A 12,755-nucleotide genomic window follows, 5' to 3' on the forward strand; every position below is an offset into this window, starting at 1 on the left:
TTTAGGTTTTTTGGACACTATGGGAACATATAAGGGTTAGGGTTACTAATAAGCAATAATTCAGAGGTTATTGAGGGAAGACTCTTAGTTAATGGCCTACTGGTTGTAAAATAAGGCAATGCATAAGTACTTAATAAAGACTAATTAAGAGTCAATATGTTACTAATTTGCATGTTAATAAGCAACTAATTAATGGTGAATATGTTCCCCATACTAAAGTGTTACCCATTATTTATAAGTGATAAGAGATCTAATTCATCTTAGGTCCTTTTTAAGGTCTTCACCTAAATTCACCTTTTTTTTTTTTTTTTTTCTTCTTTGTCATGAAAAAGGGACGTTTTTGTCATGAAAAAGGGAGTTTTTTTTGTGGTTGGTGCACTATTTGTAAGTGTATATTGTGTTTTTCATGTTGATTTAATAAAAAATATATATATATTTTTTTATTTTTTTATTTTTTTTATAAAAAATTATTGCCGCGGCCCTGTGGGGGGGTGTCCTTTTTTTTCTTTTTTTCTTCTTTGTCATGAAAAAGGGAGGGGTTTTTTTGTGGTTGGCACACTATTTGTAAGTGTAAATTGCGTTTTTTATGTTGATTTAATAAAAAAAAAAACAATAAAAAAAAGAAAAAATTTATTTTATTTATTTTTTTTATAAAAAAAATTTCTGCGGCCCGGTGGTTGGGGACCACTGGCCTATAGTCTTTATTTGATTCATCTGTTCCCTACAGCAGTGGTTCTAAACCTTTTTTCAGTGATGTACCCCCTGTGAACATTTTTTTAATTCAAGTACCCCCTAATCAGAGCAAAGCATTTTTGTTTGAAAAAAAAGAGATAAAGAAGTAAAATTACAGCACTATGTCATCAGTTTCTGATTTATTAAATTGTATAACAGTGCAAAATATTGTTCATTTGTAGGGTTGTTTTAACTATTTGGAAAAAAAGATATAAAAATAACTAAAAACTTGTTGAAAAATAAACATGTGATTCAATTATAAAAAAAATAAAGATTTCTACACATAAAAGTAATCATCAACTTAAAGTGCCCTCTTTGGGGATTGTAATAGAGATCCTTAAAGTTAATTCCAAACATTTCTTCATAAAAAAAAGAAATCTTTAACATCAATATTTATGGAACATGTCCACAAAAAATCAAGCTGTCACCACTTGCATTTCTTTTCACAGTTAATGAACTTACATTCAAATTTTGTTGAAGTATTATTCAATAAATATATTTATAAAGGATTTTTGAATTGTTTCTATTTTTAGAATATTTTTAAAAAAATCTCACATACACCTTGACATACTGTAGATTCCTAAAGTAGCCTTAAGCTTGACGCTCCTCTACTATCACATTCACTCCGCTTGCTGCGGCAACAACAAAACAAAACTCCAGACGTTCTTCTTCGTTTGTGTGGTTTACTTGTGATCTTAATAATTCAAAACATAAAACAGTCACGATGTGAGAACAAATGAATGACAAAATAAAGAGAATTTGTTGCAGTACGAGTTAGAAGAAGTATGAATGAGAATAAGTATGAGTGAGGTCAAAAAACTGTGTGGCTCGATTCCACCGCACCTGACAGCAATTACCCATGACACCTTGCGTCCAAAAACCCCCTTACCACACAGATCCTTCCGCCATATATGCACTTAAAACAGTTACGTCATCAAATCATTTTGACAAATGTAATAATTACGATTAAAGTGAGCTTTATATAATTACTCTAAGCATTCAATATATCCATTTTCTCATCATGCAAATAAAGTAAATAGTCCCATTTTGACTGAATAAACATAAAGCACCTTCCATAAAATGTAAATTAACTTAAAACAGCATTTAGGCTCCTGCACATACCTTCAAGTACCCCCAATCCTACCCTAATATCCTACTGTGCAATACTACCCTTCGAGCGCAATACGTCCGACACTGATTGTTATTTATTACTCCGGTACTCTTGTCTTGTTCTGTATATTGTACTGTATTTTGTATTTCTATAGTGTTTTGTATATTGTACAGGATTGTTTATTATTTTTATTGGATAGTAGTCTGTTTATTTCAATTGTTAGGTTTTCCTTTATTACCTCTTGTGCCCGTATTTGTTCCCACTACCGCACCTTAAGTTGGGGTCTTTAATCTCTTTATATGCAAATATAATCAATCAATCAATGTTTATTTATATAGCCCCAAATCACAAATGTCTCAAAGGACTGCACAAATCATTAGATTAGAGATTAGATAGTACTTTATTTATTCCGTCAGGAGAGTTCCTTCAGGAAAATTACAATTTTCAGCACAATCCCATTCAAGATCAGACAAACATTACAGGGAGACAGAACAGGATCGCTGACGGGTCTGCCGGCTTTTACGCCATTACGACTACAACATCCTCGGAAGAACCCACAAAAGGGCAAGGAAAACTCACACCCAGTGGGCAGGGAGAATTCACATCCAGTGGGACGCCAGTGACAATGCTGACTATGAGAAACCTTGGAGAGGACCTCAGATGTGGGCAACCCCCCCCCCCCCCCTCTAGGGGACCGAAAGCAATGGATGTCGAGCGGGTCTAACATGATACTGTGAAAGTTCAATCCATAGTGGCTCCAACACAGCCGCGAGAGTTCAGTTCAAAGCGGATCCAAGACAGCAGCGAGAGTCCCGTCCACAGGAGACCATCTCAAGCGGAGGCGGATCAGCAGCGTAGAGATGTCCCCAACCGATACAGGCGAGCGGTCCATCCTGGGTCCCGACGAGCGGTCCATCCTGGGTCTCGACTCTGGACAGCCAGTACTTCATCCATGGTCATCGGACCGGACCCCCTCCACAAGGGAGGGGGGGGGACATAGGAGAAAGAAAAGAAGCGGCAGATCAACTGGTCTGAAAAGATTAGATTAGATAGTACTTTATTTATTCCGTCAGGAGAGTTCCTTCAGGAAAATTAAAATTTTCAGCACAATCCCATTCAAGTTTAGATAAACATTACAGGGAGACAGAACAGGATCGCTGACGGGTCTGCCGGCTTCCAGCGCCCCTTACAAAAAAGATGAGATACAGGTAAACAAGGGGGAGGGGGGAAATTGGAGAAAAAAATAGAAGATTAAAATAAAATAAAAAAAATCGGTCTTAGCCTGGGCCCTGGAGAGGAGGTGCAGTCTGAGGCCAAGGGAAAAAACAACAACTCATAGCCATAGTACACATCCCTCTTCCATGTGTGTAAGAGGGAAACATCGAACATCAAAGAACACAGAGGACATTAAAGACCAAAAAGGAGGTCTATTTAAAGGCAAGAGTACACAGATGAGCTTTAAGGCGAGACTTAAATAATGACAATATAGTCCATTCTATTCTATTCTGTTCTATGGGTTAGGAATGGGATGGCACTTCAGGTTCATATGTGAGTCAAGGCAGGTGGCCCAATACTTTTGGCAATATAGTGTATACAGCCTTGCTGATATAAAAAGTTAATCCACAAAACTCCATGCTACTGTTTAGTGAGACAAACTGTGTATATTTGCATATTTATTTTCATGCATCCTCACCCAATCGAAGGATGCGAGACGAGTGTTTGAGTGAGACCCCAGGGTTGCTCAGAGTGCAGGCTGATTCCTGCTGTACTTCAGCAACAAGAAGCTCTAATGAGTCACATATAAATAGTGCAGGTCTAGAGGGGAAGTGTGTTGAGGGTTTGAGAGGAACATCTGCTTTATGTCCCCCCCGCAGACTCCTGAGGACCACGAGGGAGAAACAGGGATCAAATCCAAGGAGGCGCGCAAGTACATCTTCAACTGCTTGGACGATATGGCCCAGGTATGTTGTTAGGATATCCCCAAAAAAATTGTAATTTTTGCGAGGGCTGTCTTGGACAAAAACATGTTTGGAAAGTATGATACTATACTGTAATATTTGTTGCAATATTGGATATTATTAACATTTTAAATGTATGCAATTTCAAGCAGTACATATATTTTTTTCTCAAAAAAATCTATTACATTTAGTGAGAAAATATTAAGTACTTTATTGACACATATCATTTCCAGGTGTTTGCGGCCCAGATAATATGATGTCACAGGCCAGAACTGGCCCCCGGGGCCTTGAGTTTGACACTTGAGCCCTATCAGTATTTGACACAGGTCCCCATATCCCCATAAAGCTACCCGGTATCCATCCATCTTCTTCCGCTTATCCGAGGTCGGGTCGCGGGGGCAACAGCTTAAGCAGGGAAACCCAGACTTCCCTCTCCCCAGCCACTTCGTCTAGCTCTTCCCGGGGGATCCCGAGGCGTTCCCAGGCCAGCCGGGAGACATAGTCTTCCCAACGTGTCCTGGGTCTTCCCCGTGGCCTCCTACCGGTTGGACGTGCCCTAAACACCTCCCTAGGGAGGCGTTCGGGTGGCATCCTGACCAGATGCCCGAACCACCTCATCTGGCTCCTCTCGATGTGAAGGAGCAGCGGCTTTACTTTGAGTTCCTCCCGGATGGCAGAGCTTCTCACCCTATCTCTAAGGGAGAGACCCAAACTCATTTGGGCCGCTTGTACCCGTGATCTTATCCTTTCCGTCATGACCCGAAGCTCATGACCATAGGTGAGGATGGGAACGTAGATCGACCGGTAAATAGAGAGCTTTGCCTTCCGGCTCAGCTCCTTCTTCACCACAACAGATCGGTACAACGTCCGCATTACTGAAGACGCCGCACCGATCCGCCTGTCGATCTCACGATCCACTCTTCCCCCACTCGTGAACAAGACTCCTAGGTACTTGAACTCCTCCACTTGGGGCAGGGTCTCCTCCCCAACCCGGAGATGGCATTCCCCCCTTTTCCGGGCGAGAACCATGGACTCGGACTTGGAGGTGCTGATTCTCATTCCGGTCGCTTCACACTCGGCTGCAAACTGATCCAGTGAGAGCTGAAGATCCCGGTCAGATGAAGCCATCAGGACCACATCATCTGCAAAAAGCAGAGACCTAATCCTGCGGTCACCTACCCGGGATATGGCTGTATATTATTATTTAAATGTGGACTTCCAGAATCCACATGTCCTCATCCATTTATGTCAACGAGGTGAAATTACATCTGAAAACCTTTCAGAAACTGACTTCATGTCTGTCCCCAACCTATTCGGCATTCTATTTTGAAAATAAACTAAATCGTTTTTTCTGTATTTTGTGAATGACTTCCTGTCCAACGCAAGCAGATTTGAGCTAAACTGAACTGATTTGTTGTGGCGTCCAGCAAATATAGAAGCTCTGCTTAGATTTAGTGCTGAAATGGAACGTAAACTGCATGTTTACATTCCAGAGGCTGTGGGAACGGACACTTTGACTTGAATAAAATGGAAATCAGGATCAGAAATACTTTATTAAGCCCCGAGGGGAAATTAAGATTTTCAGCACAATCCCATTCAAGATCAGACAAACATTACAGGGAGACAGAACAGGATTGTTGACGGGTCTGCTGGCTTTCGGCGCCCCTTACAAAAAGGTGAGAAACTCTGCTGAGGGGGCTGGGGGGAGGAGAAAACATTTTTTTTTTTAAAAAGCCTGGGCCCCTGGAGAGGGGGTCCAGACTGAGGCCAGGGGAAAAAAACTCCTAGCCACAGCACACATAAACATGTAACAGGGAAACATCATTGAACACAAAGGACATTAAATACATTAAAAGAGCAGAGCTGATCCAACCAGCCACTTCTACACACAGCCACAAAAATAAAACAACAAAAACAAATAAAATAAAAGCTGCAAGCAGCGATGGACGGGACCGCTTTTGGCTGCTGTCCTCGCGACTCAAGCCCAGATAAGCGTTAGCTAGCCGGCAACCATCTTAAAGGGGAACATTATCACAATTTCAAAAGGGTTAAAAACAATAAAAATCAGTTCCCAGTGGCATGTTGTATTTTTTGAAGTTTTTTTCCAAATTTTACCAGTCTCTGAATATCCCTAAAAAAAGCTTTAAAGTGCTTGATTTTCGCTATTTGCGATGCCACTATCCATTTCCCTGTGACGTCACACAGTGCTGCCAATGTAAACAAACATTGGCGAATAGAACAGCAAGATATAGCGACATTAGCTCGGATTCAGACTCGGATTTCAGCGGCTTAAGCGATTCAACAGATTACGCATGTATTGAAACAGATGGTTGGAGTATGAAAGGATTGAAGAAGAAACTGAAGCTATTGAGCGAATAGCTAATGACGCTATTCATAGCCGTAACATGGCCGAATAGCTGCGTTAGCATCGCCGGTAAAATGTGCGGACCAAACGATCAGGACTTTCGCATCTTGTGACACTGGAGCAACTTAAATCCGTCGATTGGTAAGTGTTTTTTTCGCATTAAATGTGGGTGGAAGGAAACGTAATATAGTTGCAAATGCATCTGCAGGTTATCCATACATCTCTGTACCATGTCTGCTTTAGCACCGCCAGTAAATAGCATGTTAGCGTCGATTAGCATAGCATGTTAGCATCGATTAACTGGCAGTCACGCCGCGACCAAATATGTCTGATTAGCACATAAGTCAACATCAACAAAACTCACCTTTGTGATTTCGTTGACTTTATCATTGCAAATGCATCTGCAGGTTATCCATACATCTCTGTGCCATGTCTGTCATCGCCGGTAAAATGTGCAAACACTTTGGTACATTCAATGGGGTTCTGGTGGCAGACACTTTGGCATCTTGGGGCCAGTGGTGCAACTTGAATCCCTCCCTGTTAGTGTTGTTACACCCTCCGACAACACACCCCCCAGGCATGTCTCCAAGGTTCCAAAAAATAGTCGAAAAAACGGAAATCAACAGAGCTGAGACCCAATGTTTACAATGTGTTGAAAATGAAAATGGCGGCTGTATTACCTCGGCGACGTCACATTCTGACGTCATCACCTCCAGAGCGATAAACAGAAAGGCGTTTAATTCGCCAAAATTCACCCGTTTAGAGTTCGGAAATCGGTTAAAAAAATATATGGTCTTTTTTCTGCACCATCAAGGTATATATTGACGCTTGCATAGGTCTGCTGATAATGTTCCCCTTTAACAAATATTTCACACGAGCGCAAAGCACAACTGATGTTAATATTGAAATATTGTGTCACTGGCGCGTTTATGCCATTTATAACATTACATACTGGGAGCGGTAGGAAAAAAAAATGTCTAGCTCCCTGTGTGAGCACACGGTGGCCATCTTACAAATGTTTTTCAGCGCAGCGGTTCTTTAAAGGCTAATACAATCAAAACCGGACCATTCATTGTCTTTACCGTTGCATAAAAAGTGCAGATGGCCTTAAAACGCCACAACAGTCAGGCACCACATGTAAGTACCCAAAATAAAGAACGTTGGACGGTTGTTTTTACGATATGCAGGCAAACGACAACTTTAAAACATACCGGCTTAGCTCCGGCACCTGGCAGCCATCTTGGTATGGACGATCACAGCCTCTCCCCCACGAATGTTGGTGCGTGCGCAACAGCAGCAGATAATAGTGGAAAAAAAAACAAAAAAAAACGTCTCCCTCACTGTGTCTGCGCACGGCGGCCATCTTTGAAATGGTTTTCAGCGCAGCGGTTCTTTGAAGGCTGATAAAATCAAAACCGTAGCAGTGATTAAAACTATTTCATCAACTTTTAATCAGAAGGGTTCAATCTCTCTTCTCTTGCTAATTTGAAGCCGAAACGACAAACGGCCTCAGAGGAGATAATGTTAGAAAAGAAGCAAACATTTTTTAGCCAACTTTTGTATTGAAGAGGGAATTGCAAACTTCCTGTTGATTTTAGCTGGGAGGTAAGAGTGTAGGTCTAACTGAGGCCCGAGTAGTGGTTTTTGTTTCATGTTCCTACGACGTTCCCTACTGGAAGTTAGAGACAGTTTTGTCTGTGTTTTAATCCCTGGGGGGCGCTAGAGCGCAATTTTGAGTTTTGGGTTTTGTTTTTTTGAAAAGATCGCAATTTTCGCCAGTCCTGATGTTTGTGTCAAATTTGGTGAGTTTTGAAGCATGTTAAGGGGGTCAAATTACAGCTCTAAAAGGCGGCGGTATAATAAAGAATAATAAAAAAACCTTAGAAATTCAATAGGGTCCTCTGTCCCAAAGGGACATTTGGTCCCTAAATATACACCGTGGTGGCCTTTGTGGTGTTCCATGCCATCGTCTGCTGGGGTGGGGGGAGCATGGCCAGAGAGACAGGAGCGGACCCAACAAAGCAACCAAGAGAGCCGACTCCACCCTCGGCCGCCCACCAACTCTCGGCCAGTGTCCAGTCTGCACGGATGAGCGAAGATGCATCTAAAGAAACCGAAGTGTCTGATACCTGCTCATTCAGCCAAGACACTGTGAAACTCCGCAGTCCTGTCACTTCGTCTTCATCTCCTCCAGTCTCTTCAAACGGACTCTGGTGTGGCAGAGACCCAGCAGCTGGTCTCCATGGACAAAAGACTCCCGAGAATTAGATCCAGAAGTTCACCAAAAAGCACCGCAGAAGCCACCACTTGCAAGTCACACAGTCCCAAAGGGTCCCCAACCAAAAGGCGAAAAAAAACACCTCATGTAAAAAAGAGGGAAGCATCAGGAACACAAAAAGATGACACAAGAGTACAGAACTCCTTTTTCCATCTTGGAAAAAAAATAACAATAAAAAATAAAAATGTGCCAGCGCGACAACAACAGTCACGTTTTCGTCTACCGTAAAGCAGTTTGTCTGCCGTAAACAGCAATGTTGTGACACTCTTAACGCATCCAGTGAACAACCTCATGTTGTGTCAATTGAGTCGACTGCATGCTTAAACCAAACTGACCAAATTGTCAATCTGATTCTCCCTGTCATGACTTTACTCCCTGCATGTAACGATTTTGAAGCCCCCAGCTAATTGAACACTTTCAGTCTTGCGTCCTTCTTCGTTTATGTGATGTCCAGTTCATTTCTCTCGGACGGTCTCAAATTAGATATACATGTGACTAAAGCCTCGCCACGTTTCCCCGCAAAAGAAAAGGAGCTTTATTATCTTCCTGGCATCCGCAGCCGTCTTGTCTTCCAAGGCCTTCAGCCATGTCATCTATTATACACGCAGAGACAGATGTCCACAATACTGACTTGTTTATACGGGGGGATACTGAGACGGAGCGTTAGGCCCCATTCAGCAACCGTTCTTAAGAAAAAATGTTGTTCTTTGGCCCACTTACAAGATTTCGTATTCACTAGTGTTTTCTTAGCTGGGATTTGTTCGTAAGGAAGAACAAAATCTACAAGTGCTTCAGAGCACTCTTAGGTCATACTTGCCAACCCTCCCAGATTTTGCGGGAGACTCTCGAAATTCAGCGCCTCTCCGGAAAACCTCCCAGGACAAATTTTCTCGTGAAAATCTCCCGAAATTCAGGCCAAGCTGGAGGCCACGCCCCCTCCTGCTCCATGCAGACCCGAGTGACGTGTCGACTGCCTGTTTTCACGTCCGCTTTCCCACAATATAAACAGAGTGCCCGTCCAATGACGTTATAACTGTAGAATGATCGAGGGCGAGTTCTTGGTTTCTTATGTGGGTTTATTGTTAGGCAGTCTCATTAACGTCCTCCCAGCGCGACAACAACAGCAGTCACGTTTTCGTCTACCGTAAAGCAGTTTGTCTGCCGTAAACAGCAATGTTGTGACACTCTTAACTAGGACAATACTGCCATCTCCTGTGCATGCATATGTGACAATAACATCTATGGCTTTTAGAGCAGTGGTTCTCAACTTTTTTTCAGAAATCTACCGCCTGTGAACATTTTTTTAATTCAAGAACCCCCTGATCAGAGCAAAGCATTTTTGGTTAAAAAAAAAAAAAAGATAAAGAAGTAAAATACAGCATTATGTCATCAGTTTCTGATTTATTAAATTGTATAACAGTGCAAAATAATGCTCATTTGTAGTGGTCTTTCTTGAACTATTTGGAAAAAATATATAAAAATAACTAACTAAAAACTTGTTGAAAAATAAACAGGTGAGTCATTTATATATAAAGATTTCTACACATACTACGATGAGGTGGCGACTTGTCCAGGGTGTACGCCGCCTTCCGCCCCATTGTAGCTGAGATAGGCACCAGCGCCCCCCGCAACCCAAGGGGAGTAAGCGGTAGGAAATTGATGGATGGATAGCTGTAAATATACTCCTCCTCTCTTAACCACTCCCCCAACAACCCCCCCACCAGCACCCACCTCCCACCTCCCAAAATCGGAGGTCTCAAGGTTGGCAAGTATGTCTTAAGGTGGCCTATTTGTTCTTAAGTGTGACAATTTCCCTTACTCCTTTTGTCTAATGTTACATTAATATTATAAATGGATAGAGAGATAGATAGATGTAGAGATATGTAATGGTATGTTGATAGATACATAGATAGAGATAGATAAGACAGACAGACAGACATATAGCAAAATGAGCAATATAAAGACATTTCAAAATACCATGTGCGTGCACACACACACATACACACACACACATACACACACACACAATGGCAATGCTTTTGCTGCCACAGAAAGATTGTACAGATTGTGCGCTATTGTGGGAGCGCATATTTCACCACCAAGCAGACCTATTAGCCCCAAGTGACGAATATTTATTTAAACGCTGCAGTCCCCCCTTTCTTAAACTTACGTTTTAACATTATTTGTTTCCCCCACCGGATAATACAAATTTCTCTTCTGTTATCTGCCTTTGTTGGCCCTGCGATGAGATAGCGACTTGTCCAGGGTGTACACCGCCTTCCGCCCAAATGCAGCTAGGCACCAGCGACCCCTAAAGGGACAAGCGGTAGAAAATGGATGGATGGATGGAATCTGCTTGTGTTCTCTCTGTGTGTTTTCCATTGGAATTGTGCTCTTACATGGGGAATTACAGGCGTTTACCTATGCAAATTACGGAATTAAAGGTGTTCACAAATGCCCATCCATCCATCCATTTTCTACCGCTTATTCCCTTTTGGGGTCGCGGGGGGCGCTGGCGCCTATCTCAGCTACAATCGGGCGGAAGGCGGGGTACACCCTGGACAAGTCGCCACCTCATCACAGGGCCAACACAGATAGACAGACAACATTCACACTCACATTCACACACTAGGGCCAATTTAGTGTTGCCAATCAACCTATCCTCAGGTGCATGTCTTTGGAAGTGGGAGGAAGCCGGAGTACCCGGAGGGAACCCACGCAGTCACGGGGAGAACATGCAAACTCCACACAGAAAAATCCCGAGCCTGGATTTGAACCCAGGACTGCAGGAACTTCGTATTGTGAGGCAGACGCACTAACCCGCATACTGGGGAAATAAGGGCATGTTTGTATGCAAATTATGATAGACACTCAGGCGCTAACCATTTGGCATTCAGCAACTTAAGAAGAGCAAGTGGGAAAAATTTGTGCGTTTAAGAACACGTCATGAATTTGAATGGACTCCTCTTGGGAAATCACAGATAAGAGGGACATTTAGGAACTTGTTGCCGAATGGGGCCCAATGTCGGTAGTTTTCCCTTCACATTGAGCTCGATCAGCTTTATCTCCGGTGTGTTTTCATAGTAAGCCGAGTCGGGCTGCAAGTGTGAGAGGAAGACAGGAGACACGGATGACGCGGGGCGATATCAAAACAGGTCGCTTCAATTAAAGCATGTGCAACATAAAAGTGCGTTTTCTTGGCAACCGTAAATTCAACAAGCCCAGCTAGTGATAATATCTTGTACTAGCCCACAGCGTGTTATTCCAGACATGGCTCGGAGCAGCCGTGGGTCGACCGGACAGCCATAATTGTCCTCATCTTTTATGTGCCTGCATGTCCCTACACGGATAGCGTCCAGAGGCTGCATCAAGATGAGCGCAGTTCAAAAGTAAATAATTCTGCAGCTTCCACAAACGGCGTCATGAACAGGCAGGACTCTCGGAGAGGCAGAAGGAGCCTGGGAAAAAATATATTGTCATATTTCATCGCTTTTGTCATAACTGCTTGCAGAAGCCGAGCTAGCGCAAACAAACACTCGCTATCATCTCGCTGTCAGGCGCGTCCTGGTAAAATGTCACGGCTACATGTGAACTTTCCCACCGTGGACCGATGACCTCCGTGTATATATATATATATATATATATATAAAGCCATGTTATGATCCATGTGTACATTTAATGCAAGATCACTAAAACTAAAAGCTTACCATTGAAGACATAATACTGTAAAACAGTGAAGTGAAGTGAAACATATTTATATAGCCCTTTTCTCTAGTGACTCAAAGCGCTTTACATAGTGAAACCCAATATCTAAGTTACATTCAAACCAGTGTGGGTGGCACTGGGAGCAGGTGGGTAAAGTGTCTTGCCCAAGGACACAACGGCAGTGACTAGGATGGTGGAAGCGGGAATCGAACCTGCAACACTCAAGTTGCTTGCACAGCCGCTCTATCAACCAAGCTATGCCGCCCCAAAACAGGGATCCCCAACCACCGTGTGAAAAAAGCATGCAGGCGTAACATAATAATCAATAACCCACACTCTTTTTTTAAATCTATATTTTTGTATTTCTTTTTTTTTTAAACTACAGTGGTACCTAAATCTATAAGCACATTGCGTTCCATGACAGAGCTCAACATTGAAAACACTCCTATGTTAAATCCACCCATCTATCCATTTCCTACCGCTTGTCCCTTATTGGGGTCACGAGTGGTCATACTCGCCAACCCTCCCAGATTTTCCGGGAGACTCCCGAAATTCAGCGCCTCCCCCGAAAACCTCCCGGAAGAAATGTTCTCCCGAGATTCAGCC

General features: G+C 42.7%; 1 protein-coding gene across 3 annotated transcripts in view; it reads left to right on the forward strand.

Moving 5' to 3' along the window:
- The window catches only part of hipk2 (homeodomain interacting protein kinase 2), a 352,565-nt gene that overhangs the window by 230,055 nt on the left and 109,755 nt on the right, over positions 1–12,755 (forward strand). For all 3 annotated transcript variants that reach the window (XM_061917854.1, XM_061917853.1, XM_061917855.1), the window contains exon 5: positions 3,718–3,804. In XM_061917854.1, the coding sequence (XP_061773838.1) occupies positions 3,718–3,804 (87 nt within the window). The remainder of the gene's footprint in view (positions 1–3,717; positions 3,805–12,755) is intronic.

The sequence above is a fragment of the Nerophis ophidion genome, linkage group LG12, assembly GCF_033978795.1.
Source record: "Nerophis ophidion isolate RoL-2023_Sa linkage group LG12, RoL_Noph_v1.0, whole genome shotgun sequence".
NCBI lineage: Eukaryota > Metazoa > Chordata > Actinopteri > Syngnathiformes > Syngnathidae > Nerophis > Nerophis ophidion.